This window comes from Scyliorhinus canicula, chromosome 16, assembly GCF_902713615.1.
Source record: "Scyliorhinus canicula chromosome 16, sScyCan1.1, whole genome shotgun sequence".
NCBI classification, from domain to species: domain Eukaryota; kingdom Metazoa; phylum Chordata; class Chondrichthyes; order Carcharhiniformes; family Scyliorhinidae; genus Scyliorhinus; species Scyliorhinus canicula.
In genome coordinates, this window is record NC_052161.1 from 8,935,255 (window position 1) to 8,952,134 (window position 16,880).

General features: G+C 43.2%; 1 protein-coding gene across 8 annotated transcripts in view; it reads left to right on the top strand.

Moving 5' to 3' along the window:
- r3hcc1l (R3H domain and coiled-coil containing 1-like) overlaps nucleotides 1–14,917 on the top strand; it is a 181,108-nt gene extending 166,191 nt beyond the window's left edge. For 7 of the 8 annotated variants that reach the window (XM_038821596.1, XM_038821590.1, XM_038821591.1 and 4 more), the window contains one exon: nucleotides 12,140–14,917. In XM_038821596.1, coding sequence (XP_038677524.1) covers nucleotides 12,140–12,366 — 227 coding nt within the window. In that variant the 3' untranslated portion in view covers nucleotides 12,367–14,917. Of the gene's footprint in view, nucleotides 1–12,134 lie in introns of all 8 variants that reach the window. The other variant, XM_038821597.1, reaches the window with a different exon arrangement.
- Nucleotides 14,918–16,880: the final 1,963 nt, after the last annotated feature.

Genomic DNA, 16,880 nt, shown 5'->3' on the forward strand with positions numbered 1-16,880 from the left:
ACCTTGAGACGGCAAAAAAAGTGAAAAGTCACAAATCATAAACAAAAATGCTTACATACTGCATCATATGATCTAATAGTAACAATCTTATCTCATCTCCCCAGGTTAAAGTCCAAAAGGTTTGTTTCAAACACGAGCTTTCGGAGCGCAGCTCCTTCCTCAGGTGAATGGCGAGGTATACCTCGCCATTCACCTGAGGAAGGAGCTGCGCTCCGAAAGCTCGTGTTTGAAACAAACTTGTTGGACTTTAACCTGGTGTTGTAAGACTTCTTACTGTGCTCACCCCAGTCCAACGCCGGCATCTCCACATCATATCTCATCTCATGCATGAAGAATAGCCACTTAGGCATGTGGGCAGATGTCAACCAATACACCAGAGATTCCAGTCTGTCAGGATTTGAAGGGTTGCTGCTTGTGCATCCTCCACTCTCTTTGCCCTTCCATTGACGGCTGTGTCTTCAGCTGCAGAGGCCCTAAGCCCCAGAATTCCTAATGTGTCACCTGTTGTTTCTTTTAAAACGTTCCTTAAAACTTCCGTCTGTGACCAAGCTATTGAGCACCTTTCCTCCTATCTCCTCCTGTGAACCCGTGTCAAGTTTTATTTGAAGCCTCTGAAGCAGCGTGGGACATGTCTACAACATTAGGGGCCTGATATAAAGGTAACAATAGTAGCGCAGCCTGCCGCATTTCTGGTTGATGACCCGTGTAAATAAAATAATGTTTGATGTGTAGCCCTCGCATCGCAGTGGTACTTTAGCTGAAGGGTTGATAACCAGAGGATCCAGATTTAAGGAGATTGGCAAAAGAACCAGAGGCTTAACTCTTTTTTTTTTGCGCAACACATGTTTATGGTTATGGAAGCAATATCTGGTCGAATGGTGGTAACAGGTCCAGTAGTAGCCTTCAAAAGGGGACTTGGGGAGAGTAGGACATAACTGGATTGCATTTTGGGAGAGCCAGTGCAGAATAAATGGTCTCTTTCTGTGCTGGACTATTCCATGATTGTATAATTGAATTCTTTCACAGAGGAGTTCACAACAATAAGAGTTCCCCCAGTTGCTAATGTCCACCTTCGCATCTAAGGCTGGGGGAGGAAGGGGACGTTGTCCCCTACAATTGTATTGCCTGTCCAAATGATCCAATTCTGAATACTTAAGAGTGTCTTCTCGACTGTAATCCCATCTCACAGTTCATATAACAGTAATAAACCACTTGATTGCTTTTGTGGTTTATTATATTGTCTATAGCCCTCTTGTGAAATGACGTGTAATCACACTCCTAGTATCTATTATCCCACTGCGCTACCTAAAAAATTTCAATGCTGACAACTAAAGACAAAAATCAAAACTTGTTTTATTAAAAAACAATCAATTTCATGTTGTTTATTGGCATGCATTTGGTTGGACTGGGTTATTTTAAATTCAAATCCTCATATTGAAGGCGTGATGTACACGTGCTTTCACACAAGGTGACACGCATCTGTATTCCATGTGCATATAAACACGGAAACTAATTTATATCCAAACCATCAGAAATGTTCCATCAGGGTGCCAAGGGCAAAAATATACACTTAGAAAGTTTCTCTCAACTCTTATACTGCTGCTCCAATTCATGTCCTCGCCCTATCACAGGTTTTTTTCTGCAGTAGGCAATGCCAATGGCATTCTTCTTCTGCTAAGAGGATGAGCAGCACATTCATTTTTATTTACAGCACAATAGGAGTTGGTAATAAAAGGGGCAAAAAACAGAAAGTGCTGGAAATTGTTTTCCAGTATTTTCAGATTTGTAGCATCTGAAGGACTTTGCTTTTATTTCAGTGATATAAGGGTATTTAAAAAAAATAAATAAATGCCTTGCTGGAAGCAAATAAAGCGATACCAGATGGAACGCATCCCAGAGTAAACGGGAAATGGAGACGTGGGATACACTGTCATTGGGTATGGGAGCAGTATTGTCACTCACTCCAGTCTTTAATTAAGATTAAGGGAATGATCTTTTGAACTGTGTGCTTGTTACGTTGGGAAGGTGGGAAAGGAGTGAGATTGGAGTCTATTAATTAATTAAAATGAGTCGAATGTCAGCAAAGACAAAAATTCCCAGCCACGCATGGATTTAAGAGGGGACCTAATATACTGAGCCACATTAGTCTTGACGGTGGTGATGATGGTGCGTTTTGATATTAAATATCCTGACCTTCATTGGATAGGATCTTTAACAGGAGTATTGTGAGCCTAGTGAAATCTCATTGGGGGGGGGGGGGGGGGGGGGGGGAGACAAAAAGCAACAGATTGGGTGGCAAACAAGAAATAGGAAAGAGTAAGTATTTAGTAATAATTCCCGTGGAGATTGCGATGTCTATATGGGAATTGAACCTGAGCTCCTGCTCATAATTTTGATACGCTAATGCAGAGAGTATTCTAAATAAAATGTGTGCAAAATTGTTGAAAGAGTGTTTTGGGGAAAGTACTGAAACCTAAATAGATCTACAGAGCAGAGCCAATTGGGCAGATGAGTAGCAAATAGGAGTGAGGAAGGTGGGACGGGGAAGGGAGGCTGCTGTAATTGTAAAACCAGAAGTCCATCAATTGTATGTATTGTAAAGAATACTTCTGACTTGCAGCATCTGGATTAGGTGGTGATTAGGCGCGGTTGAGGCAGACCTGGTAACATTCCAAAGAGAAGATCGATTTGTCTGGGAGTAATGGAAAAGAGACTTGATGCTCAGGTTAAAAGGAAAAAATGCTGCGACTCGGATGCAAACTTTCGGGAATAAAATTTAAGACAGAGACCAATGTGATAAAATTAGAAAAAAGCGGATTTTAAGTGTCTGAGAATGGGACCGGACTAACTCACTGACAAATAAACAGATCAACCGTGGAAAACATTTAAAAGCCGTCATCTGTGGCTTTTGGTAGAAATATATTGCACTAAAAAGCAAAATGAAACGAGCTAGTGTTTACACACCCTGGATGAATAAAGACATGAGGGCAAAGTTGGAACCAAAAGTACAGCACGGTAGCATAGTGGTTAGCACAATTGCTTCACAGCTCCATGGTCCCAGGTTCGATTCCGGCTTGGGTCACTTGTCTGTGCGGAGTCCGCACATCCTCCCCGTGTGTGCATGAGTTTCCTCCGGGTGCTCCGATTTCCTCCCACAGTCCAAAGATGTGCAGGTTAGGTGGACTGGCCATGATAAATTACCCTTAGTGTCCAAAATTGCCCTTAGTGTTGCGTGGGGTTACTGGGTTATGGGAATAGGGTGGAGGTGTTGACCTTGGGTAGGGTGCCCTTTCCAAGAGCCGGTGCAGACTCGATGGGCCAAATGGCCTCCTTCGTCACTCTAAATTCTATATCTATGAAAAAGGTGCTTACTAAGTACAGATACAAAAAAGGAGGTTCATGAAAGGGAGTTCAAAAAGGTTAGGAAAGAAATCAACAACAAAAAAATTAGGCCAGCAAATATCAGGGATTATGTTAAATAGAAAAATATTCCAAGGATCTTTTTGAAGAAAAAAATTCAGGTAGGCCGATTAAGGGATACAAATGATCATCACAGGGAGAAAAAGTGCAGAAATGTTGGGCTGTAACTTACAGCGGAGCAGCAATCGAGTCGGATTGCCACACCACTGGACGTTACTGATAATTCGGACAATTCTACCTCGCCCAACCTTTTGACTCAGATTGGATGAGAGCTGTGCAGTGCAATGTGCCATTTGGGCCCTACAGTCGAGGACAGGTAAGTAACCCCTTTTGTATGGCACTAGCATCTGGGTAACTATAGCACTGACCCTGAAAAGGGGGGGGGGGTGGTTAAAGGGAGCTTTTGTGGGTTTGGGAGTGGGGAGGAAGAGTCTGGGGTGTGGGGCATTTGTCGGGTCATCCCTGGGTGGGAAGAGATTTAGAAGTAAAGTCTGGAGGAGAGGAGCATCAGGCCTTGATGGGATGGCGGATGGTGTTGGGCCTGGAAGGGCAGAAGTCAGGCCTGGGGTAAGGGGTTCTGGAGTTGGGCTGGGAGGTGAGGGCCTGGGAGGTGAGCGACTGAGAGACTGAAGGTGAGGGGTGGAAGTCTGACCTGGTGGATGGTTAGTCAGGGGAAATGTGGGGGGATGGGTGGTATGTGTTCTGTCGAGGGTGAGGGTAATGGTTAGTTGTCTCTTGGGATTGTTGGGATGGTTTAGTGGTTTAGTTACTCAGAGGTTAGTAGTGGTTAGGGTTAGGGTCTAGGTAACTTTTACAGTAATACAGTCTGAACCATCGAACTTCACAATTTAAAACATATTTTTGATGGTTCCAATACGGGGCAACTACCCAAGCGAAGTTTGCACTTCCCGGGCAAATGCCAAACAAATCCTGCCTGGAAACATCCAAAGGAGGTTGACCAGCACATCTTTGGGGTCCCTCCCAGATACACCACCCCAGAGCTCAAGTTATGGCCTGTTAAATATGTACCAAAGACACTGGTATGGTGGCCTAACATTAGAAGACTTTTTTAAAGATGTGTTTAAAATAGAAATGAGAGGTGATAATTGATAAACTAATCAAACTCAAAGAAGATTAAACCCTGGTCAAGATTTTTAAAAAGAGGGAGGCAAAGAAGTGTTACATCCGTGCATAGAAAGAAGTTAGGAAAAGTAACGCAAAGGCATTATCACATATATAGAAAACATTATCAGTAAAAGGGAATTGTGCCAGATGATTGGACAGCTGATCTGATTCCTTTATACACGATGGAAAACCTAGGGAACTATTGACCAATTAACTTCACATCCATGGTAAGAAAAATAATGTAATCTTTAATCAAAGATAAAGTGGGAACCATCTACTGGAAATGTAATAAAGAATCGTAAAATCTATTTCAGAAGGAAAGATTACTCTTGACCAACCTTATTGAATTACTCGAAGAAGTAACAGAAAAGGTAGATAAAGGTGATATGGTAGATGCAACACATTTGGATTTCTAATAGAACCTTCGATAAGAAACCAAAACCAAAAAGTAGAATTATGGTCAGAATATCTAGAATCAGGTTACAAATAGCAGAATGGATAGCAAGCTGGATACAAAAGAAAAATGGAGAGTAAGGGTTAAAAGTGTTATTCAGATTGGCAAATGTGGGAAGTGATGTTCCATGAGGATTTGTGCTTTTGTACACTATTCACATAAACAATTTGGACTTGGGAGTGTCAAAATTATCTGATAACACCAAGTTGGGGGACATACAGAAGAAGATTGTGACAGAATATCGAAATCCATTAACAAACTTGTAGAATGGGCGTGTGGTTGACAAATTAACTTCAGTATGGATAAGTGTAAGCCAATACAATACATTTCACTGGACAAAGTAAGGAGATTCAGACTAGAATGTAAGTGTCTAACTGCAGTAAAGCAACAGAATAATTGCATAGCATGTGCAGCACAGAAACAGATCATTCAGCCCAGCCAATCCCATGCTCCACTCTAGCCTTCTCCCATTCTACCAATGTAACCATCTATTCCTTTCTCCCTCAGAAATGTCTAGCTTCCCCTTAAATGTTTCCACGCTATTCGCTTCAACCACTTCCTGTGGTAGAAAGCTCCACATTCGTCCCACGCTTTCAATGAAGACGTTTTTTCTGAGTTCTCTTTGGGATTTCTGGACAACTATCTTATTTTGATGACCTCTGGTTCTGCTCTTCCCCGTAAGAGGAAACATTCTTTCTATTCACTCTTATCAAAACCTTTCATCGTTTTAAAGACCGCTATTTGGTCTCTTCTCAGCTGCCTTTTTTTCAAGAGAGAGGAGTCTGGGCTCTTTGCAAACTGCTCAGCCAATCCCACTCCCCTGTCTTTTCCCTGTAGCCCTGCAAATGATTTCACTTCAGATACTGGCAATCTTTAAATCTATCGTGTACTGATGCGGAGATAGAGGAGAGCAGAACACCAGCAAAGCCGATGATCTCCCAAGCGCCATGTTCCACATTTTAATTTGCACGTGTACTTGGGAGATGCTCATGACATGTGAAAATGAGGCAAGCATTCTCTCCCGCCTCTGGTTGCCAAACTTGGGGCGCAGGTAACCCCCACAAGACTTGTCAGACCGAATTCATCACCTTTCTGTCATGAGATGCTATCGGTGGCAGTACTGCCTTTCTGCCAGTAACTGCACATCATCAATGTAGAAATATTTTGTGAAAGAAAGAAAAGCATTTCCATCGCACCTTGCACAACCTCAGGGCATTTCACAGCCCAGTGAAGCACTTTTGAAGTGTAGTCACTGTTGTAGAAAATGTTGGCAGCTCCCACCAACAGCAATGTGATGATGATCAGATAGCCTCTTTTTTTTATTGATGTTGATTAAGGGACAAATAATGGGAGGACATGGCGAAGAACTTGCCTGCTCTTCAAATATGGGGCTGGTTTAGCCAAGTGGGCTAAACAGCTGGCTAGTAATGCAGAACAAGGCAGCAGCGCGGGTTCAATTCCTGTACCAGCCTCCCCAAACAGGTGCCGGAATGTGGCGACTAGGGGCTTTTCACAGTAACTTAATTGAAGCTTACTTGTGACAAAAAGCGATTATTATTATTAAATCGTGCCATGGGATGCTGTACACCCTTTTTGAGAGAGTCAGTTAGATTCCTCCATCCAGGCTGCCAGAATCAAAAGTGAAAACAAACTGGAACCTCGTGATTCTGCAAACATTCCAGTTGGATCCGATCCAATCACCGCCTGTTACCGGGCGGAGCGCAGCCTTTTGGGCCAATTAATTGGCCATAAGCCAAATCAATCAAACCGAGTCATCACTGACGCCGGCCAGTCTGCAGTCACCAGCCTTAAACAGCACAGCCTACCGGATTATTTCTGTTGAATTAAAAGCACAGGCCACCGCTTCCGTCTGCTTGGGAGTTAAAGGTAGAGGCTGCCTGAAAGGCACATGTCCATAAATCATCATGGATCAAAAATATAACGGCAAAAATTAAAAGAAAGTGGGAATAAGGGAATAAATAGGAAGGACCTTGACAATTATGTGGTCAAATTTCTAGAGTGGGGCTGAAACGCACAACCTCTGTCAAAGAGGGGCTGGTTTAGCACACTGGGCTAAATCGCTGGCTTTTAAAGCAGACCAAGGCAGGCCAGCAGCACGGTTCAATTCCCGTACCAGCCTCCCCGAACAGGCGCCGGAATGTGGCGACTAGGGGCTTTTCACAGTAACTTCATTTGAAGCCTACTCGTGACAATAAGCGATTTTCATTTCATTTCATTTCAACACCAGGGATGCCAGAAATCTAAACCAAAAATGCTACAAATACTCAGCGGGCCAGGTTGTGACCACATTTAAAAAAGGAGAATTTTACTCTCTTTCAGCAGAGGTTTCTGCTGAATAATGTACAGCAAATGGCCAGTTTCAGTATCCAGCTCATTGAATGCCACCTATTCCTCAGGGATCAGCAGAGCTTCACCCAGACACTGCTGTCACGAGTGAGATGTGACTTCCTCCACGGCATTCTCTCAAAGCAGCCTGCAGCAAGCTGCACCCTTGATTTACACTTGCAGCCACTAGATGAGGCTCTGCAGTAAGATTTACTTAAACTGGCAATGTCGGCCCAATCTAGCATAGGCCTTTAGAAGGAAAATTGAATCAAAATTAATCTTTGGAGCATGTGAAGATAATTTATTTTTTATATTTGATGGATAACTGAATCAGAAAGGTATTTATCTATCCGACTTTCTCCTGCTAGAGTAAAATAAATCTTTATATTGCACCATGAAAAACCTTTGCTCTCAGCAGTGCAAGTTCAATTCAAGTCCGTGCTTGACTGATTTTCCTGTTAAAATTTGGTTTCAGTTTAGCTTTTGTTATATGTGTTGCTTTTTGACATGTTTCTGTCTAGGCATATATTTTTTTTAAAAATAAGCCCCTCATGCTTCATGCCAGATTCTACTTAAACTTCCAAGCTCCACGTTTACAATACAAACTCTCTATGTACTGTTCTGTATTAATTCAACCCTTCCTTTGTTCAGAGTGCTCCCAGTGGCAGAGTGTGTAATTACACCATGACAACGTTTACATGGGCAGTTTCCATTATAAATATGAACATAGGAACGTACCATAGTTTATCATAGAATTTAAGTGCAGAAGGATGCCATTCGGCCCATCGAGTCTGCACCGGCCACGGGAAAGAGCACCACGCCTCCACCCTATCCCCCTTAACCCCACCTAACCTTTTTTGGACACTAAGGGGCAATTTAGCATGGCCAATCCACTTAAACTGCACATCTTTGGACTGTGGGAGGAGGAAACCCACGCAGACACGGAGAGAACATGCAGACTCCGCACAGAGAGTGACCCAAGCCGGGAATAGAACCTGGAACCATGGAGCTGTGAAGCAACTGTGCTAACCACTGTGTTACTGTGTTGGTTACTCAACTTAGAGTGATGGTTGCATTCCATAAAATATTAATTTTATATAAAGCTTGCTTTCCCATTGGAATCAATGATAAAGCTAGAGTTAGGTTCCTGAGGACAATTTTTGCTTGGAAAAATCAATGTAAATATTGAAACGCTGTACCGCACATGTGCAGCTCTGTGCATTCTTAGCTGGAATAACTTGCAATTAGACCAGATTGGCACAAGAGATCCCTGTGACATTATTTCAAAGCAGAGCAGTCGCATTCTCCCACTGCCCTAGCTTGACATTTATCCCTGAAACAATGGATCATGTACTCATTATCTCATTGCTGTTTGTGGGACCTTGCTGACCACAAGTTGCCTGATATATTTCCTCCATTACAATCGTGCATTACAGAAGCACCTCATTAGAGGTTAAGTGCTGTAGGACATCCTGAGATTGTCGTGAAAGGTGCTATAAAAACAAGAATAAGAATTATGTTTTCCCTTTAAAAATGCAAATACGGCAAGTGGCCGATGTAGCAATTTAAAAATAAGAGCGTGCAATTACATTAGTTTAGGGCTAGGATTGGATGAATAGGAATGTCAAATTAACACATTGTACAACCAGCAGTTTGATTGTGGACTTTGACTTCTCTAACTCTAAATCCCCCTTTTATTGAGCTTGGGGAAATCTAGTCAAGCATCTTATTCAGCATGAGCTGTGTTGCAAAGCAATCAAGTATCAATCAACACACAATTTCCCCAAATCATTTACTTGGATACAGACTGATTAACAACTCCAAATAAAATTAATCGGTTTGCAAATGTTTTGACCGTTCGTCTATTTGGCCTCAACAGGGATCAAAGGCATAATTCACGCACAGGAATTAGAAGGTTTCTCAACTTAATTGCCTCCGGTTGGAAATTTGGCAGTGGATTGCAGTCATAGCATTCTGGACACCATTTGTCAATCGTTCTTTGTGGATTCTATTTCACCCTGCGCTGAACTCTCAGACCCCTTATCCTCCCTATCGCCAGGTGGTTTGCTTAACGCCTCTGTAAAATCCCCTCTCTACACCCGTACCTATGTCCATCTGTAATTGAAGCTGTTGGTGCTTAAAATTTCTTTATGAAGCTGCATGGCTTCGAGTTGACCCTGTGTGGCAACTAGCCTCTCTCGGCAAGTGTACTGTGCCCTAGCCCATGCTGGTAGATTTGTAAGCTGATGGAGTGTTTGTGTGAACATTACTGCACTTGCGACAGAAGTTCTTAGGCTAGCCAATTGGCTTCAGTTCAGAATATTCGCCTGTCCACAAAACTGACTTGTTTAAACTTGGGGGAACTGTGAACACCTGCGTTTCGTCTGTTCCGTGCTAACTGTTGACAACCTTGATCAGAGAGTCTTAATATTTATGGTGGAGCAACCGTTCAAAAAGAATGCCGTGGTTTTGTAAAATATTGCAAACCAAGATTGTTGCTTGATTTTGGAATGTGTTTGCTTAAACCTGACCATATCCCTTTCCAGTTGTAAGCAGCAGGGCCTGTTTTTCTGTTACCCCTGGACTGGATGTTGACAGCAACACATTTATCACTGGGCTAGGAAGCGGTAGCCTTTATGAGAGGTCATTTTATTGTCAATCCCTCAACATTTCTAAGTATTTCTCTTGTGCAACATCTCGTGGTTGCTGCTTACGTGATTGGAAGAATGCGAAATAGCAGTCTCCTACTTTTTTGGGTGAAGACATGACTTCAGGGGATAAATAGTAAACAGTTCTAAATCACTGGTTAGACTTCAGTTGTAAAGTTGGATCCACGTCTGGACGTTGCACTTTAGAAGTGTTGTCAAGGCCTTCGAGAAGGAGCAGAGATTTATCAGAATGAGGTCAGGGAGGAGGGAGCTATGCGGCAAGATTAGAAAAACTGCAATGTTTCTCCATGGAGCAAAGATTAAAGGGGGAGATTTAATAGAAGTGTTCAAAATCACGGTGGCTTTTAAAAGAGTAAATAAAGATAAGCTGTTTTCACTGGCAGGAGAGTAGGTAACTGGCGGACATCAATTTAAAACAGTTGGCAAAGACGTTGGGGAAGTTATGATCAAGAATGGATAGTGGAAGCAGTTGGCATCTTTCAAAAAGGAATTACATAAATACCTGAAAAGAAGCCATTTGCCAGGTATGGATTCTGCCATCCTCACACACCCACTGTTGCTTGTCTACAACCACTCTGTGATGTCTGCGGCTAGGCCCAGCCCTCTTCCCTCTGACCTCCACCTTACCCTCAATCAGAGACTTCTGTAACTTTTCTGAACAAATGGCAGAAATGCTGACGTTTTCTTTTTCTTAAATAATGATCTTTATTGTCACAAGTAGGCTTACATTAACACTGCAATTAAGTTACTGTGAAAAGCCCCTAGTCGCCACATTCCGGTGCCTGTTCGGGTACACAGAGGGAGAATTCAGAATGTCCAATTTACCTAACAATCACGTCTTTCAGGACTTGTGGGAGGAAACCAGAGCACCCGGAGGAAACCCACGGAGACACGGGGAGAACGTGCGGACTCCACACGGACAGTGACCCAAGCCGGAGCTGTGAAGCAACAGTGCTAACCACTGTGCTACCATTTCAGGATGTTGCTTTTGGTTCTTTTTGCTCCTGTAATTTCAAGCACCTCTTCATTTGTCTTAGGAATTCTTTATGGAATCTTGGCATCCACATTTCAAAGGCCTCTGTTTTCACAGACATCATGACAGCTGATCTCTTGGTGGGAGTAGCTACAAGCAGCAGCAACAAGGCGATGGGGAGGGAGCAGGAGAGTGGGATTAATTGGATATGTTGTATCTGCCCAGCTCAGATACTTTCGACCAGTTCACTTACTCAGAAGGGTTTTACCTAGGTATCTTTTAATCATGAGGAGAACAAAGGACAAACACAAATATGAGTTCAACAATCTTTATTAAACCCACAATTTAACCCTTAAATTAACCCAAAATATATGCCAGAAACACCCAAGATTTGGTTATACTACCCGCAAAAATTGGTTTGATCGAAAGGTGGGTCCGATTCCTGAGTCCATCTGGCCCGTCGACACGAAGGTGGGTCTTGCTGGCAGCTTCTTCCTTCCTTCCTTCCTTCTTGGTCAGTTTGGTTGGTCACGGTCACTTCCCACGTGAAATCTATGCTGCCAATGCACCCCGCCCAGGTGTCTATTTTTATCCCCTTTCCTTTGCGCCGTTTGCCACTTCCGCTGGCCTCCTGTCATTGAGGCCTCCGGAGTGGGTCTCAGCACCCGATAGTCCTGTTAGTGACCTGTTGACAGGGCCCCTGGGCCCGCACCAGGGTGTCCACCTCTGGTAGTGTGGTCTTGTACTCCCTTGCCAAATAAGGTAACAGCAGGAACTGTGGGCACCCAGGAGTCCGGTCCAATCTAGGCTGCGGACAAAGGGCGGGTGCGTATCAAAAGGGTGTGATGATCTCTTGATGGGCGATTGACAGGGAAGGTCCAGAGATGCTCAGGCAGCCTGACTGAGTTTGTATATTCAAACTTGGCCACGTCCGAATTCCCAGTTGTTCGCTGGTGCAGTTTAATTTAAGTGTCCAATCCTTTCATTTAGGATATCCAATTTTAATCAGGCTCAAAACTAGGCCCAATAGGTTACCACAGATGGCTCTCTCACAACCCAACGTAGGCATGAGGGGCAAAATGTCCACCGCTTCTGCTGCATAATTATATATGAAATTACATAATTAATTTCTTCTTTTCACTTGCAGAGCAGAAACAACTTGCAGCCCGGCAAATAGAAGATGCTTGGGAAGGAAGGTAGCACAGGAGATCAGAGAGACACGCACCGAAGCAGACAGCAGAAATCAACAGTGTTCTCCCAACTCTAACCTCCGTGTGGAAGTGCCTCAGTCTGTAACACTGGGAGGGCAAATTGAACACAGTGCGCAATTTAAGACGTACCCAACCTGTGTTGCGTTATCTGCACAGGCAAGAGGCTGAGAAGCCCCGTGAGAGAGAATCACACAGCATATATGATACAAAATGAACTTGTAAAACTGCAAGGAGCGTGCATTTATTGGTGAAGTCACTGTACTGCCTTGTATTGAAGATGCTTTTAAATCTGTTTTTAAGGTTCTTTTCTTTATTTGTCAAGCAAACCACTGCAGACTTTAAACTTTAAACAATTGGATTCCAGCTAATGGTTCCCCGACTGTTTCATGTAGCAACTTATACCAATTCCTCGTGTGTTTTTTCACTGGGTACGTGTGGGTTACTGTTTTGAATCAGACAGCAGAGGAGAATTTGGAGGGGAGAGTTGCAAGTTGTTTCTGAACGGTGTGGCCAGTTGTCCCCCCTCTCTGATATTCCTGGACTGTTTTCCCTGTTTGCTGGCCTTTTACATATAAGCTTGATCTCTGGCCAATTGTCCGTCCCTAATGTGGAATGGTCCCATTCCTGTGAGACGCAGGCAGTGGTGACCCCTACATCAGCCCTTCCACTGCCTTTACAAAAAAACTGCACTGCCAGCCTCCTTTTACAAGACTCTCAGTTGTTTAAGTTTTTATATATAAACGGACGAACCAGTTTTTCTGATTGCAGTTAGACAGAAAATGAAGACCTTTGAAGCCATCCCTGGTGTCTATCATTTTCACCTGAAGGTAAATGACTTCAACAAACTTGTCAGGAGTGTTTGGAGAGGCAAAATGCTGGGTGGGTTATTTTTGGAAATGAATTCCGTAATACTGGAGTTTATTTCTTGTTAAACCCACGGTGATTTGGAAATTGCACTGTGCTGTTTAATTTCACAGAACTGCGGTGTGAAGGCTGAAGTTCTGAAAGATTTTATCATGAAATTATCAATCCACGTGTAAGGGTGTTGACCAGTTACGATAGCCGTATTCGGGAGGAATTGCCATGAATACTTGAGGCTGTCAGTTCTGTGCGATATCGAGGGAATTGTTAAAAATGTCTTTCAGATAAGACATTAAGCCAAGGTCTGCTTTCTCAAGTGGGTGTGAAGGAACCCGCAGGAGAGGTTGAGTCTGGGGCCTTGGCCAATATTTACTCAATCATAATCACAAAAAGCGTTATCCAGTCACTATCACATTGCTGTCTAGGGGACCTTGCTGTGAACAAATTGGCTGTTACCTTGCAGTGTCTACACTTCAGTTGGCTGGGTGCGGAGCGAGGCCAACAGCGCAAGTTCAATTCCCTCACTGGCTGAGGTTATCCATGAAGGCCCCACTTCTCAACTTCGCCCCTCGCCTGATGTGTGGTGATCCTCAGGTTAAATCACCACCAGTCAGCTCTCCCCCCTCAAAGGGCAAAGCAGCCTATGGTCATCTGGGACTATGGCCACTCTTCCTTTACAGTTCAAAAGTTCTTCATTGACTACAAACTGCCTTGAGACAGCCAGCAGTTGTGAAAGGTGCTCTATAATGTAAGTCGTTCTTCAGTCCACGCTGCTTAAATTTCAATTTAGGGGCTTTAACTTAAAAATAAGTGGTTTAACAGCTGGAGTTAGAACAGAGCATGAAGGGAATTTACCAAAGCAGCACACTGTCAGGAAATCAAACCCTTCTTGCTGACTTCAGCTGAACTCTTGGAGTAATTTATCCATCTTTTCATTGCACTGGTGTGCAGTGTGCAGCTTATTCATTGTACATAATCATCCAAGTAATTTACAGAGCTGGGATCACAAGCGTGGAATGGTAATACTTTGAACTTGTGGGGGATACACTCAAGGCCACTAGTTTACAGCGACCGAATAGACAGTTTTGGTTATATTTGTATCGACATTTTGTTTCTGTGATTCTGTGTATTTTACCAAGAGAAAACAGTGGCTTAGGGCACGGTGCATTGCTCAAGACAAATCCAATCGTTATTAAGTTGGCGATATGAGGACCCAAAGAGAGTTCATTCTGTGTGTATTTACACCCTTCACAGGTCAGTGCGCAGTTTTTAAAAGCTCAGTCCCTTCCTGGTAAAATGAATTCTGTGTTACCGATTGTAAAACCTGGGCTTGAGTTGCGTGTGGGTGCAGGTTAAATCAAACACACCCATTTGTGATTGCGCTGACCACCATCTACCTCCCTTCTCACTGAATCTTTCTTTGGAAACGCGCCCATTTGCTTCTCGAACCTATTTCCTCGACATGGCCTCAGTGACCAGCTGCGGATAACTTTGATTATCCTTAGTTTAAATTAAATTGCTGCCAGATTTATTTTCATTTGCTAATTTTTATTTTTTTTAACTAATCCTCTCGCAGTATTTAAACTTCTTCTGGTCACGCTGAGCAATTTACCCAAAATTGAACTTTCGGTTTCAGGCAAAGTATTAGTTTACTTCCAGTGCCTGTAAAAACACCAGCGAAACTGCAACTGTTACACCGGGTTTTAGAACAACGGTTCCAGGGAACTGAGATCTGTGCAAATACTCAAGCGATTTGTAAACCATTTTCTTAAATTTTAAAAGATACCTCTGTAAATGAATGTCTTTTTAAGTATTCAATAAATACAGCAGTGTTTTTTTGATTTTTCACAATTTGAAATCTACTTTGTTTACACTGATAAACTCAACTCTGAGAAACCTTGGCACCAATTTTGTAACTTGCGATGGTCATTTCAAATATGTTTGTCCTTTTACTTTAAAACAATGTTCTCATCTGATCTTTTCGTTAAATAGTACTGTTTTAGGCCGAGGAATTTCCACAAGTAACCACCCTGTGTATTTGTGCTTTCCGCGGTGTTTGTGTTGGAGAATGAAACACTTACCATTTCGGGGAGCTGGTGTCCGGATCAAGCATGGGGAGGTACGTAGGAACAAGGGCCAGTGCAGACTCGATGGGACGAATGGCCTCCTGCACTGTAAATTCTATGATTCTCAAACAGAAGACCATTCAGCCACTCAAACTTATTTTTGAAGTTCAATCAGACCATAGCTGATCTGTATCTTACTCCACCCACCCTGCCTGCACCCCCCCCCCCCCCCCCCCCCCCCCAAGGATTCCATGTTCCCTAATCCTGTTGCTGAACAAAAGATTTCAGTTTTGAGTTGGGAGATCACAGCTTTTTGGGGGGAGAAAGTGTCCCATATTTCAACTATCTGTTGTGCGAAGAGTGGCTTGCTAACATCACTTCTGAACAGCATGGCTTAGTTTTAAGGTTTGTGCCACTATGTTAGCAGCAGAGTAAAGCCATCCATCATCTAACCGAACAGTAGGGGAAGATTTCTGCCTGTGCACAAAATGCTAAATAAATTTGAGGAAACTACTTGAGTCATCAAACATAGTCCACGAAGGAAATCTTGCTCAATGTTTCTTAGCCCAGCTCAGCAGAGCACCCCGACCACGGCAGAGATCCTGAAGATCGTGCGGACTCTAAACGTTAATTCTATTTTCTCTCACCATTGATGCAGCCAGACCTGATGTGTTTGTCCAGCAATTTCCGCTTTCTTTCGTTTCAGGTTCCATCATCAGTCATTTTGCTTTTCTTATTCTGCCAGAGGACCTTTTGAATCCTCTTTTCCTCCTGTGGTCTCTCTGGGTGAGGGTTTCCAGGGTTATGGAGATTGGGGAGAGCACTGTCTGTTGGTCCATGGCTACCAGAGACTTGTGTGACTGCCAATGTTTATTTCACAAACAATCCACTGTTAGGATACCGGACCAGACCCCAACATTTCATAGAATACCGGACAAGATTGTAAAATTGTGAGGAAAGGATACTTCACCCCAGAGAGATGACTCTGACCAATAGGTATCTTTTATGTTAAAATAAACTAATTTAAATAAAGAATTAACCACATTAACATCAAAGAAAATAGCTTCACAATTATCAGTTCTTAAACACACAAGGGAAAACTTTAACTTTTGCCTTTGTTATGGTCCAGGGTCTAGAAAACTCCAAAGTATATCATGGAGTTCACCTGACCTACAACTGCTTCTAGATTTTGTTTACGAGAAGCACAAGGACCTGCCTTTCAGGTGCTATTCAACAGAGGCCTTAAGCATTTTAAATCAGAAACAAAGTTTATTCTACGACTTTAGTTAACATTTTTATAAACACACCCAGTAAGCAACACAAAGACCCCACACAGCCGCAGTACATAGAACAGTACAGGCCCTTCGGCCCTCGATGTTGTGCCGAGCAATGATCACCCTACTTAAACCCACGTAACCCGTATACCCGTAACCCAACAATCCCCCCATTAACCTTACACTACGGGCAATTTAGCATGGCCAATCCACCTAACCTGCACATCTTTGGACTGTGGGAGGAAACCGGAGCACCCGGAGGAAACCCACGCACACACAGGGAGGACGTGCAGACTCCACACAGACAGTGACCCAGCCGGGAATCGAACCTGGGACCCTGGAGCTGTGAAGCATTGATGCTAACCACCATGCTACCGTGAGGCCAAAGTAGTACTCTATGTATAATCCTAATAAATTCCCCCTTTAACTGTTCCAATTTAATAACAAGATGCTGTAAACCAGAAACCCCTTTTCAAAGGTG